General features: G+C 57.9%; 1 protein-coding gene across 3 annotated transcripts; it reads right to left on the reverse strand.

Moving 5' to 3' along the window:
• Positions 1 to 3698: 3698 nt before the first annotated feature.
• Positions 3699 to 12121, reverse strand: KIAA0513 (KIAA0513 ortholog). Of its 3 annotated transcripts, XM_019619882.1 has the most exons (14): positions 12005 to 12121; positions 11388 to 11478; positions 9031 to 9489; positions 8658 to 8757; positions 8398 to 8471; positions 8241 to 8311; positions 7589 to 7796; positions 7151 to 7191; positions 6908 to 6986; positions 6586 to 6663; positions 6136 to 6165; positions 4474 to 4554; positions 4118 to 4212; positions 3699 to 4027 (listed from the first exon to the last, which is right to left on the reverse strand). In XM_019619882.1, the coding sequence occupies exons 3-14, from the start codon at positions 9354 to 9356 to the stop codon at positions 3978 to 3980; spliced, it is 1233 nt and encodes a 410-aa protein (XP_019475427.1). In that variant the 5' UTR covers positions 9357 to 9489; positions 11388 to 11478; positions 12005 to 12121; the 3' UTR covers positions 3699 to 3977. The 3 variants fall into 3 exon arrangements, with proteins under 3 accessions (XP_019475427.1, XP_010716511.1, XP_010716512.1); XM_010718209.2 differs by lacking the exon at positions 11388 to 11478; XM_010718210.2 differs by lacking the exons at positions 6136 to 6165; positions 11388 to 11478.
• Positions 12122 to 12127: the final 6 nt, after the last annotated feature.

The following is a 12127-nucleotide window of genomic DNA, read 5'->3' on the forward strand; positions in this document are numbered from 1 at the left end:
ACATGGGAAAGGGGGGGAGGGGGGGGGAACGTTTTGCAGCCACTCTGCGCAAAGCGCTTTGTGTTCTCGGTGGCACAGGCTGTTCCCGCAGGCAGTGGGTGCCACCAGGCTGGGACAGGCTGTCCCCAACTCCTGCAGCACGAGGACACGTGGTTCTGTGCTCTGAGCAGAGGCTTTCGTGCCCCGCTGGGAAATGAGAGCTTCAGAGCAGCAGAGGTCGAGAGCTTCTGGTTTTCCCTTGCAGCTGCAAGAGAAGGGCAGGAAGGAAAGCACTGAGCTCTGTTAAATGCTTTGCTCCTGCTGCATGAGCGAGCTTTCCACCTGGGCGAGCACGAGTAACCAGCCAGAAAAACAGGGCTGTTTTAGCACAGGCTGAAAATGCACATGGAGGGGAGGGGGGAAATGCAGGATGCTTTTGATTGAAATGAGAGTCGGAGCCAGGAGGTGAAGTGGGGGGTAAACACACCTAGAGCCAAGCCTCCTGCACCCCCCTCCTATCCATCACTGCCAGACCACCCCCTCTCAGCCCTCCCGGGGCTGGGAGCTGGCATCCCTGCTGGGAGCAGAGGTGGGGACGTGCTGGGATGAGGACATTTGCAGCTGCCTGCAGGGAAGCTGTCACCTCCTGCTCCTCTGCTCCGTGCGTCACATCGCTGCCCTGCGCAGCCGCACCATGCAGGCATCACTTGGGGTGTTTTTGCTGCTATCGCTGCCAGCAGACAGGGAGGGAGGAAAACAAGGAGAAAACGCCACAAAGAGGCACAGTGCCACCCCAGGCAATTCGACCCCCTGCTCACAGCTGAACATCCTTGAGTGCAGAGCCCCTGGAGCATCTCCTCCACCAAGGCTGGCAGCCTTCAGTGGGCACAGGAGGGGATGGGTGCCGACAGCCACGTGCAAACCATCTCCCCTTTCCCCTTCTTCAGTGAAGCAGTGGTTGCTGGCTGCCTGCCCCACCAGCAGCCCTCTTCTGCTCTATGCCACAGCCCTCACTTACACCCAGTCCCTGGGGGATGAAGAGTTGTTGTTTTGTTGGTATTTTTGGGGCAGAGGATGGAGAAGATGCCCTGGTGCAGACACAGCATGAGATCCTACATCTCACCCTTCTCCCTGCGGAGACTGTGCACTGCTAGAAGGGCAAGAACAACCCCATGGGCTCCCAATCCTGGTGGCAGTGTGCAGTAGAAGCACTGCTATGTCTGACCACAGGAACAAAGCCACCAGTTCACCCGAGTGCATCCCCACATCCTCTGTGCTGAGCACCGTGCACAGCCAACTCCCAGTGCTGTCTGCTGGGGGGAGCAGCACACAGCCCTGGAAGGAGCAGACAGGGATTTTCCAGCTGATCCAGCCCCCGCAGAGCATGTCCTGCTCTGCTCACAGCTGAGCCCATCAGCCTCCGGGGAGCCAGGAGTGATGGGCATGGTGAAACCCTGCTGAAAGCGAGCTGGAAAGCATCCCCGGCAGCGACCTTGCCTGAACACAACAGTTTGGGTTGGGAGAGCAGAGCAAAAGGATGTGACTCACATCTGGGATGTGGCCATGAAGGACAGATGTGTTCTCTCACTGTCCAGGGCTCTGTCTGTGCATGCAGTGGCTCCAGCTCATCTCCCAGCCATCCCAAAGCAGGAGCGATGGTTCCCTGCAGTATCCCTGCGAGGCAGACCGGGACATTTGTGCTCCCGAAAGGAAAAAATAATATACAATACATACATCTTAAAAGAGGTCATTTTCCTGTATGAGAGTTTTCCAGTTTTGAATGCAAACTCTCCCCAGAAGGGCCTATGGTGAACTTCAGCCTTCAGAAGCCGTGTCTGCAGAGGGATGCTGACAGGGACAGCACAAGGACACATCCATAATCCTCTATCAGTGCGGTCTGCGATGATGCACGGAGGGTCGAGGCGCACCGCAGCTCCAGGGCTGCACCAGCCCGACCTGTGCACGCTGTCCTAAGGGAGGAACAAACGGGAGCGCCTCTGCCTGGATTTCCCCGTGCACGACAGCGGGCAGCAGCAGCCAGAGCTGCATTTCGCTCTGCAGACACACGGTGGGGCCGCGAAACCGAGTTCTATTGCGCACAGGTCCGATCTGCCTCCCTCCGGGTGCGACATTGGCTTGCTGCCCCTTTAGAGCTATTGCGATACCCACCAGCATCCCAAGGGGAGCCCAGCAACCCCCCAGGGGCCAGGCAGCCCTGTTGTGGCAGGACGTGCAGCCCGTTGCATTTTGGTGCGTGGCCCTACGCCCAGCTCAGAGCATCTCCTGCCCCCCGCCACCAAAAGTTGGTCCTCCAGCAGTCGCAGCCACCCACTGACTGCATGGGCTCCCCTCCCTCTCACCAACAAATTATGGCTGTTGTTGGCTGATCTGAAAAGGTAGCGACAGAGGAGCAAAGGAGGGCTTAGGATCAGTTGTAACCACACCTCCATCACTAACTCCTTTTGTTAGAAAGGGATATTGCTCCCGGATGCTGTGACAACAGGGAGAGCTTTGAGCAGCTCTGACAGACACAATAAAATCCTCAGGGCCTGGGGAACAAACACTCTCTTATCCCTGGAGGAAGGGAGGTGGGGATAGGGCTGTTCACCACGCTCAGAGCACCCCAACGTTACCCTTACCTGCACCAGGCTCTCCTCCACACACTTCTATCACAGCTGCTCACACTCCAGTTTAAGGCATTGCCCCTCCTACCCAGGAACCAACCCCAGCAGCTGCCCCTTGCCACGCTCATTAACGGTCCTATAAGGTCTCCATCCCATGTAGGTCTCAACCCCATTATGCACACAGCAGCCTGGAGGTGCCATGGGGCACCTGCACTGCCCCAGCCCCACACTTCTCACCATCGGGGGTTTATCACTGAGCAGGAGCAGCTGTCACAGGTCATGCCATGCCCTCTGCTTTTCTGGAGCTAATCAGCCCACACCCATGTTTTCCCAAGGAGAAGCCCAGATAAGACATCTCAGCACAGGTGGTGACCCAAGGACTGAATTCATCCATTCATGTATCCCATTTCTGTAGGCATTGGGCCTGAAGGAGCCCCCCATGAATGTTCCTATAGGCTGCGTGCCCTCCAGGTAGTGCTGCAGGGCAGGGACACAGCGTGGCCACAAAGAAACTACATGGATGTGGGGTCCTAACCCTCCCCCCCCCACACCCCATGAAACATCCAGCTCTGAAACATCTCAGATCCTGAGATGGATGAACCACGAGCGCAATGGACATGGGGAAGAGGGGGGGGGGTCGTAGGGAGAGTGTTTTGTTTATTTATTTTTTAGAAAAATACACATGCAAATAATATATTCTTTAGGTTTAGGGAAGGGAGGGGTGGGGAATAGGAGATAAATGCAGCAGGAATGAGGAGAGAGCTCCTCTCCATCAATCACACACAAAGTGCAAACCGGCAGCGGCCCCCCCAAGCAAACAGCTGTCTGGCAGCAGGGCTGGGAGGAGCCCTGCCTCGGGGACCTGCTCTGCTATTTCTCTTATGGGATACACGGGGAAAGCTGCACGAGGAACGCGTTCCCATGGAAACCTCCACTTTGGGGACAGCGATGTCCCAATGTCCTGCAGCTGCCGTGCCAAGGAGCGCATCGGGACCCGCATCAGAACCTGCTTGGCTGCATAGCTGGGGCTGCAGTGATGCAGGCAGAGTGGGAGCAGCAACCACTCCTATTTTTTCAGCTTGCTTTTTTCTTGCCTTTTTTTTTTTTTTGGTTTTGTTTGTTTGTTTAAGTGACAAAACACGCTGCTGGGTCTCTCTGCTCTGGAAATACACACAGGAGGCTCCGGCAAGGGATTGGGGCTGTTGGCTCCTATTTCTACAGGCTGCCCACGGCGCAGCTCTGAAGTCTGGCGGATGGTCATGCGGGTGTATGGCAGCTCCACACGTGTGTGTTTGGGTGGTTTCGAGCAGCCCAGCTTTGTTCTGGGGGCAGGTTGCCCTCCCCACCTACTCTGGTTGCCATCTCGCTGTGCCGCTACTCGGTGGCCATCTGCTCAATGTGGTCGCTGAGCAGCTTGTATTGCTCTACAAGGGGAGAGGGAAAGCGACGCTTGGGTCGTGCCAAAGCATCCCAGTGGGGGTGCTGTGCATCACATCCCCCCTCCCCAGCCCCACCTTCATCCAAATTGCCGATGGTCGCCTGCTTCTTGAGGAAGTCGCTGCAGAGCTTCTTGGTGAGGCCAAACGCCAACATGTTGTGGATGAAGGTGCTGAGGAAGGACAGAGGGGCTTTTGGTGAGGGCAGGGCCAAATGGCCCTTCCTCCTCCCCACCCTCCTCTTCCTTCCCACTGCCCTCTGTGGCAGGTGATGCTCAAGTGTGGGCCCCACACTGGGATGCTGCAGGCTGGGATTTGCAAGCGAAAGGGCAGAAGCAAGTCCCAGGGAGAAGCACTGGGGATGCTTTGCCCATTTCCCCAGCAGAGGGGACATCCCAAGCATGGCACACGAGATTCCAGCGCGCCTTGCTCACCCCAGCTGCCCGAAGGTGATGTTCTCATTGAAGCGCAGGCTGTCGTCCCGCTCCTCCTGTGTCATGTGGCACCACTTCTCCCTGCAAGGCACGAGCCCACCTGGCATCACCAATCCCCCCCAGCAAGAGATATCCTGGGAAAAAGTCTTCTACCACCGAAAAACAGCTTTGATTTCACACCTGACCTTCGGAGCCCTCCTTATGGCAAGGGGGAAGAAGCTTGCAGCTCTTGGGGATGCCCATCCCAATAGGGCTGTGCCCATCCCCACCTTCAGGCATTTCCCTGCCTGCTGCACAGGGGCCTGCAGATCCCAGAGCCCCCAGCTGTGCATGAGGGCTCTCATTCCCCTCCCCAACCCCACAGCACAGCCACATCCCCAAATCACAGCACTGCACTCAAGGATGCCCCAGTTCCCCCGACCCCATTCACCAGCAATGTGACCAATGCACAGCCTTCACAGGATGGGGCTTAAAGCTTGAGAGCTCTGCAACCAGCTCTAGGTGGTGACACATATCCCACTCGTGGGACTTTGGGAATAAAGTCACGCTGGGCAGGACTGAAGTGTCACTGTGCAGTGGTGCACAGTGCTGGGGTGGTGCCGGGAGCTCAGTGCATGCACACCAGGGAAAGTGCAGCTCCAGGATGAAGCCAGTCCCCTTCTGAGAGATCACAGCCAAGGGTGAGAGGAAAGGCGAGGAGAAAGGGAGAGGAAGAAGAGATATATCCATATGGAGGAGAAGGAAGAGGAGAAGAGCGGGGATGCACGGCGAGCAGGACGCGGTGCTGGGCAGAGATCAGGGAGCTTAGCTCAGATCCAGAGAGCTGAAACACGAAAAGGATGAGAGCTCCATGGGAAGGAGCCCACTCATCAAAGCACTCAAGACAAATTTGCTGTGCTTCTGGCTGGGTGTTCAGTGTGGGATCACTGAGCTCTGCCCAGACCCTTGGGCTCAGCAGGGGCAGATGCAGGGTTCCCTCCTTCCTTTCCTCCTGCTGCAGGCTGATGCTCCATCCGAGCAAAACAAAGTTATCCTTACCCATGAGAATGATTTATGGCCAAGACTCCAAGAGCCCTCACCTCTTGGTCAGACCCTCAGCTGGAGGGGTTTGCTCACCAGTCAGACATGCCATGCTCCTGCAGTTTGGAGCACCCCCAGATCCCAGCACCACTGACCCACCTGGGGCTCCCTCCAGCTGGGAGGATTCACTTGCAATTGTAATACAGCCACTGTCTGCAGCTTGCTTTGTAGGGGTGGCAGCATAGGGACGCAACAAAATCTAGGAGCAGATCTTCCAATTGCAAATGCTCTTTCCAGCAACAACCAGCAGCAGCAAGCAGGAAGGACGGGAGAGAGTGATGCTTTCTGCACAGACAGCCCCACTTCATGCCCCAAAACCTGCCCAGGACACAGCTCCATTCCCCAGCAGCCAGGTATCCCATTCTCACTGCACCATGCTGCAGCAGGCTGGGGTTCTTTCAGCAAAGCAGCATTAATGGGAGAGAAACCCATTCATTTGCAGGAGCTCTGCGCGATGCACAAATCTCATGCATCCGCTGCTCCCCGGTGCAGAAATGCACACGTGAGACCCCCCAGGCAGTGTTTGGGGCTGAAGGGACCCCTGGCAGGTGATGTGAGGGAGGGATGCAGACAGACACACACCTCTTCTCCTCTTCCTCCCCAGCGTTCCCTCTGGAGCGGCAGCAGACCGACAAAAGTGGCACGGGACAGATCATGCAAGAGAGATGGATGGAGGGAGAGGGGAGAAGGACGGACGGGAGGAGGTTGTTAGAGGCAGAGAAAGGGAAAAGAGAGAGAAAAAGAGGAATTTAGTGACACCCGCCTCCCCCCCCTCCCCGTTTTCCCTCCCCCTGAGATGCTGGGAGCGTTCGTTAGTCGGACTCAGCCATCAGAGTAATTGGGAACGGCACCCGGAGCAGAGAGCAGCTGCCGGTGGCGCATGTCCTTGCGAGACATTTGCTGCTGCTAATTTGGGGCTTAATCAAAGCAAACGCAGTTACGGTGGCCTGGCTGCCCATGAGTGCCGATGACGATGCAAAATGAGCAGGGAAACCTTTCTGCTCCCCGAATTGAAGGGGAGGAGGGTCCTACCTGGTGGTGGGGGAACGCTTCCTGCGCTCGCAGTGCACAGCATCGAAGAAGGCGGCGTTCCAGAAGCGTAGGTTGTGCCTATGGGGCAGGGATGTGGGTCAGAGGTGGTCCTCCCCCTTTGTGCCCCCCACACCTGCATCCCACAGGCTGGGAGGTGACTCGATGGGTCTGGCATATGTGGTCCAACTGGGGTAAATGAGGGCTTTGTGCTCCCCTCCACCAGGGGGATCCTATGCTGCCCACCCCCCGTCCCACCCCCAGCCTCACACAGTGTGTAGGCAAGTGGGCAAACCCCAGCAGGAGCCAGCTTGCCCGGCGTTACCAGATGGGCTGCTGCTTGAGGTGCATGTACAGGTAGATCTTCTCTCCTTTCTTCTCCTCCTCTGGGCTCTGCATGGAAACTGTGGGGACACACGGTGACATTTGGGTACAGGGAGCTCAGGAAAACACAGCACAGCCCTCCCTGTGCTCCCCCCAATCCCACAGCTCAAACAGTTTCCACCCCACGCTCCTTCCCCGCAGATGCATTTGCCATGCCTGAATCAGCAATGCTGGCTCCACTCACCCGTCTTCTTCAGCTTCTCCTTTGGTTTGTCCTCGCCTTCGCTGTGGCACAGAAATCAGTGTTAGCTCCCAAGAAGCACAGTGACAGCCAGAACACCACCACCCAGACCCCTTGGCAAGGGAAATCCCATGTGAAACATTGCTTCTGTGCCACCATCCCTAGAGCCAGAAAGGCAGACAGGAGATGTTGGTGCCCATCCCATGGGCTGGACCCACACGGAAGACCACAGAGCAGTGGCGGCATCTCCTGGAACCAGGCATCTCCACCCCAAGGGACATAGGACTCCTGTGTCATGAGATGCCCAAAGCACAAAGCACGGGGACTGGCCAGGAGCTGTCTTCCCATGGCCATCATAACCCTACCTCTCCTATATCCCCAAGCCCAGTTGGCTCCTGGCACCATCAGACCTCCCTGCCCACCCAACACAGAGGTACCCACTCGCTCTTTTTGGCCACAGGACCCTTCAGCTTGGTTTCCAGGCCCCCAAAGAAGCCTTTGACATTCTCTGTCTTGGCTGATGTGTTTTTCAGCAGCCGCTCTGCAATGTCCTTCTTCTCTGCCAACCAGCTGTTGGCCGACTTCAGGTACGAGTCAATGCTGCCTGTGGGCTTCTCCTTGGCCTCCAGGGGCAGCGCGTGGGTCTTCCCTGTGGGTGACACCCCAAGAGCTCAGCCCCCCGTGGCTCCAGGGATCAGCTCTGAGCAGTGTTACAAAGACAAGGAGCAATCTCAACTCTTGTAGGTTTTGGACAGGAAATCCAGCCTGCCGTGAGGGTGTGACCTCCAAACAACAGGGAATGAGGTGTTATCGATCAGGGCTGGGGAACACCTGGAGATCACCACATACCCCCAGCAAGAAGCAAGGACAACCCAACCCAGCAAGGTTTGCATGGCTCTGGGGCCACGGAGGCTCTTTTCTGGTTGGCGTCGAAATCAGCCTAGTTAAACCCAGCTCAGAAGCCCACCCATCAGCGTCCCCATACAGTCAGCATGGACAATACCAAGCTCAGAGCCTTCCCATCACCCTCTCCACGCACAACACCTGCATGCGGAGCACCTCACCCCCAGCACAAGGTGCAGGTGCCCCTTACCGATGTAGTAGTACGTGAAACACATGGTCATGAGGTTCTTGGCGGGGCTGAAGTCATCCATCTGGTGACACCTGATGGGGTGGGGGGGCTCAGTGAGGACCCCAACAGAGCAGCTTTGTGCTCGTGGCTGCAACAAACCAAACCCTCCAGCACTTACTCAAAGAGCACCAGGGCAAAGGACTGCATCAGGCGGTAGAAGGTCTGCTCTGACACACACTTGGAGTTGCAGCGCTGCAGGCACAAACCCAGGGGTTGTGTTACTGGGGAATTCTCTTTAGCATCACAGCCATCGGGTGCGTAACTGCACTGAGATGCCCTTTGTGCTTCCTTCCCACACGTCCCGCTGTCCTACAGCATTGCTCTGGAGCAATGCCCAATCTACCATCCAAACCCTCCATCCCCAGCGCAGGCACTCACCTGTGCGCTCACGTATCTGGCGAACCACTCCCTGCCCTTCCCGTCCTCACCGCTGCACAGCTCCCCAAACCTCGCCTTCTCCTCCTGCTCCAGATCCTCTCTGCAATGGAGGAATTGGGAAATAAAACACCGTTAAAGCTGAGGCTTCCCCTATGGATCCCGGGTGGAGCGGTGCTGGGTGGATGCAGGGAGGATACGTGGGGATGCTGCAGGAGCATCAGTTTGGATGCCTTTTGGATCCTCCATCTCCCACTGCTTAGAAAGAGGGATGGAAAAGGGAGAAGAGGCAGCAGCTGGAGCAGGAGCTGAGCGGCCAAGATAGGCGCTGAGCCCCAGGGTGAGCCCCGATGCCATCCATCACTCTCAGGCTCACCCCCCAGTGAAGATCTTCTCCACGTAGTGCCGCACGAAGTCCCGGCGCTCGGACGCTGCCTCATCCCTGGCCGACCCAGTGCTGTGGTTGGAGGAGAAGGATTCACCTGATGAGGAGCGGCGGTGGCCCCAGTGTGTGGGGGATTCACCCATGTCGTTCTCGCTGTCTGCCGACTCGGTGGCATCGCTCTCCTCTGCTGTCACCTCCTCCAGGTGCCCGTTGTCACTGGGGACGGCCGGAGGAGAGGGCTCCGAGGGGGCACGGGTGGGTGCTTCGGTGCTGAAGTCGATGAGGTTCCCAACGGGCACATCTGGGGGGGCCTCCATGGCTCTGCAGGGGGTGAGGTGTTCTGGTGGGTGCTGGTCTGCCCGTCCCTCACTGCACCATCAGGAACCAGGGAGGAGGGGATGGCTATGGCAGGTGGGGCCGTGCGCTGGGGGACAGGCTGTCATGGGGCATCTGAAAGACAGGGGAAGGACAGGGTGACATCGGTGCCCGCATGGTGCCCATCAGCAGTTGCACAGGGTGGGCACACCGGGCTGCTCCCCATCAAATGCATCAAAGCCACGCAGAGCTGGCATGCTTTCTCTGTCCTTCAAGAGGGTTTCTCATCACTTAGCCCAGATGAGCTCCGTGTGCCACACTTGGGATCTGCCATCTCCCAGCCTGATGGGTGACACTGGGCTGCGTGTGACCGTTCCCAAGTCTCATCTCTGGTGAAGCATCCCCTTCCCTGGCACCAGCACCATAACCCCATGCATGCACTTGAAGCCAAGTCCTGAGAAGAGCTCCAAGGACACTGCTGCAGCCTCCAGAATCACCAGGCAGCTCAGCATCCAGAGGCTGCAGTGCAGAGGGACCAGTGAACGCTCCCAGCTGGCTCCCATCCATCCCAACCCAGTTTGTCCCCAAGCATCCCAGGCTATGCCAGAGCTGGATGCAAGCCAGGATGCACACCATGGACCTGCAGCCAGCAGTGCTATGCAGCATGGGCTCCTCCTGCAGCTATGCCTTGCTCTTTCCCTGCATCACCAGGCAGAGGGGTGTCCCCAGGCCCTGTCCCATATGCCCTGCCCTACAACACAGCCATCCGGCTGCGTGCCAGCATCCATCGAGTCATCATCCATGCACACACAGTGACACTCCAGGAGAAAGACTTTGGGGTGTAAGACCTCAAAACTTGCAGTGGGAATCTGCCAGCTCAGCAGAACCCAGGCCAAGGCTGCAGGCAGCGTGAGGAGATGCGTTCTCCTTGCAGGTGGCCAAAAAGGGTTTAACCTCCTGCTCGCCAGCTCGTGGTTAAGCATCGTCATAGAGCAGAGGCCACAAAAGCTGCTTTAGATGCTGCACAGATAGCTCATGCCAGCCATGGGCATCCCCTTGAGCGTGCATCACCCAGTGCTTCTATATTCCCTACGGGCAGCCGAACAACAGATCAGTGCTGGGGGTGACAGCCAGGGAACGCTGCAAACCAGGACTTGGCTGGAGCCATGCACGGAGAGCCAGCTCTGAGAACTGCTCCTCTTCCAGCAGGCAATAGGATATCTGGGTGGGGGGAACGTCGCATGGCCTTCTCAGCTCTGAGAGCTTTCTGGAGGGGAAGGAAAAGGAGGAGCTTTCCTGAGAGGAGAGGAAGCACTGCAATGCCCAGGAGAGGTTACATCTTCTGGAAATGGGAACAGGAGGGGGAATGGAGGAGAGAGAACCCCCCCAGCACCATAACCCTGGCTTTAACCACCTCAGTGCTGCCCTCAGCTTAACCTCAGCTGTAACAAGGTGCAAAGCTCAGGACCTCTCACCCGTGCTGTTCTGGCTGTGCTCCCCCCCAGGCAGCCCCAACCCCCTCTGAGCTGTTCCAAGCTGTTGCCCACCCCTGGCCATGCCCCCCCATCACTGCATGCTGTGCCGCAGGACCACAGCAATCCCCACATGCTTGGGGCTGCAAGTGTGCATTGCTCTGCTCTCTGCCCCGTGGGCACCCACAGGCTCAGCAGCCCTCAAGGAGACCCAGCCCATCTCCCTGCTATGGGGATGCTGCTCTGGGAAAGGCAGAACGAAACCTTCTGGCCGTGCATTGCTCAGCCCTGGCATCGCCCCACGCTGCAGCCGTCCGTTCTGCTCTCAGCTTGCATTGCTCTGCACGGGGTGTCTCAAAGGTGCACAAAAGCACAGCGGGCACAAAGCTGCGCTCCTGCCAAGGATTGCTCCGTGCACTGCAGGGAACGGCCTGTTTGCTCCGTGGGAACTGGTCGGTCCTGTCCCCATTCACCCCCCCCCCCGCCAGCTCCGAGCAAACAGCAGGACGCTCACCTCCATCGGACACAGCAACCCCGCCAAGCTGGGCTTCCCTCACCTACCTCTCTCCTCCTGGAGTGTCTTTCAGCACACGCCAACCTCCTGCCTTAGACAGAGCTGGGAATGACAAGAGCTGCTCCCATGTCCTTGTCCCTACGCCGGCAGCAGAGACACACTCTGTTCTATCCGGGTTTAACCCAGCCGTGTCCTTGCTGACTCCGCATGCCCCATTCCTGGCCCCTGTGCTGGGACGTCCCAACCCTCACAGCGTAACAAAAGCAAGCCGTGGCTCTTTGGCTCATTATTCCTCCCCCCAGGTGCTGCAATGTGAAACGCTGCCACGCTCAGAGCGGGGCTGAGACCTCCCGCACTCAGTGCGTGCCAGTTGGATCCACCGCAGAGCACGAGGACTGGAGAGGCTGCGAGCAGACTGCAGCCCAGCTCTCAACTTGGCTGTCCCCCCACCGTTATCCCCCCAGTTTTATCCCTCAGCCCCGCACGGCAGCCTTTAGAAGGAGCCCCATGCGTTGTGCCAATGGAGGAGCCCACCCTACAGAGCTTAGGAGGCAACGACGGAGCACGCAGCCATAGAAGAGGATGGATGAAGCCCCTACCAAAGGCCTGCCCTCACTTGGGGTCTCACCACGTTTCCCCCCGCTTTACACCCTCAGCTCTTTACCTGCACCCAGCGGCTGCTACATCGCTTCGCTCGGGGCTCGTGGCAATGGGGATGGATGGATGGACGGATGGATGACAGCACGGGGACGACAGCAACGCGATCCCTCCCTCCGGAGCTCACGTC

Source organism: Meleagris gallopavo, chromosome 13, assembly GCF_000146605.3.
Source record: "Meleagris gallopavo isolate NT-WF06-2002-E0010 breed Aviagen turkey brand Nicholas breeding stock chromosome 13, Turkey_5.1, whole genome shotgun sequence".
Lineage (NCBI taxonomy): Eukaryota > Metazoa > Chordata > Aves > Galliformes > Phasianidae > Meleagris > Meleagris gallopavo.

Excerpts from the sequence above, each read along its gene's own strand:
- KIAA0513 (XM_010718209.2), bottom strand. The coding sequence starts at position 9,356 with ATGGAGGCCCCCCCAGATGTGCCCGTTGGGAACCTCATCGACTTCAGC. Across the intron at positions 8,312-8,397 it reads TTTGCCCTGGTGCTCTTTGA|GTGTCACCAGATGGATGACT; the intron begins GTAAGTGCTGGA and ends CCACCCCATCAG. Across the intron at positions 7,797-8,240 it reads TTTCACGTACTACTACATCG|GGAAGACCCACGCGCTGCCC; the intron begins GTAAGGGGCACC and ends TGTCACCCACAG.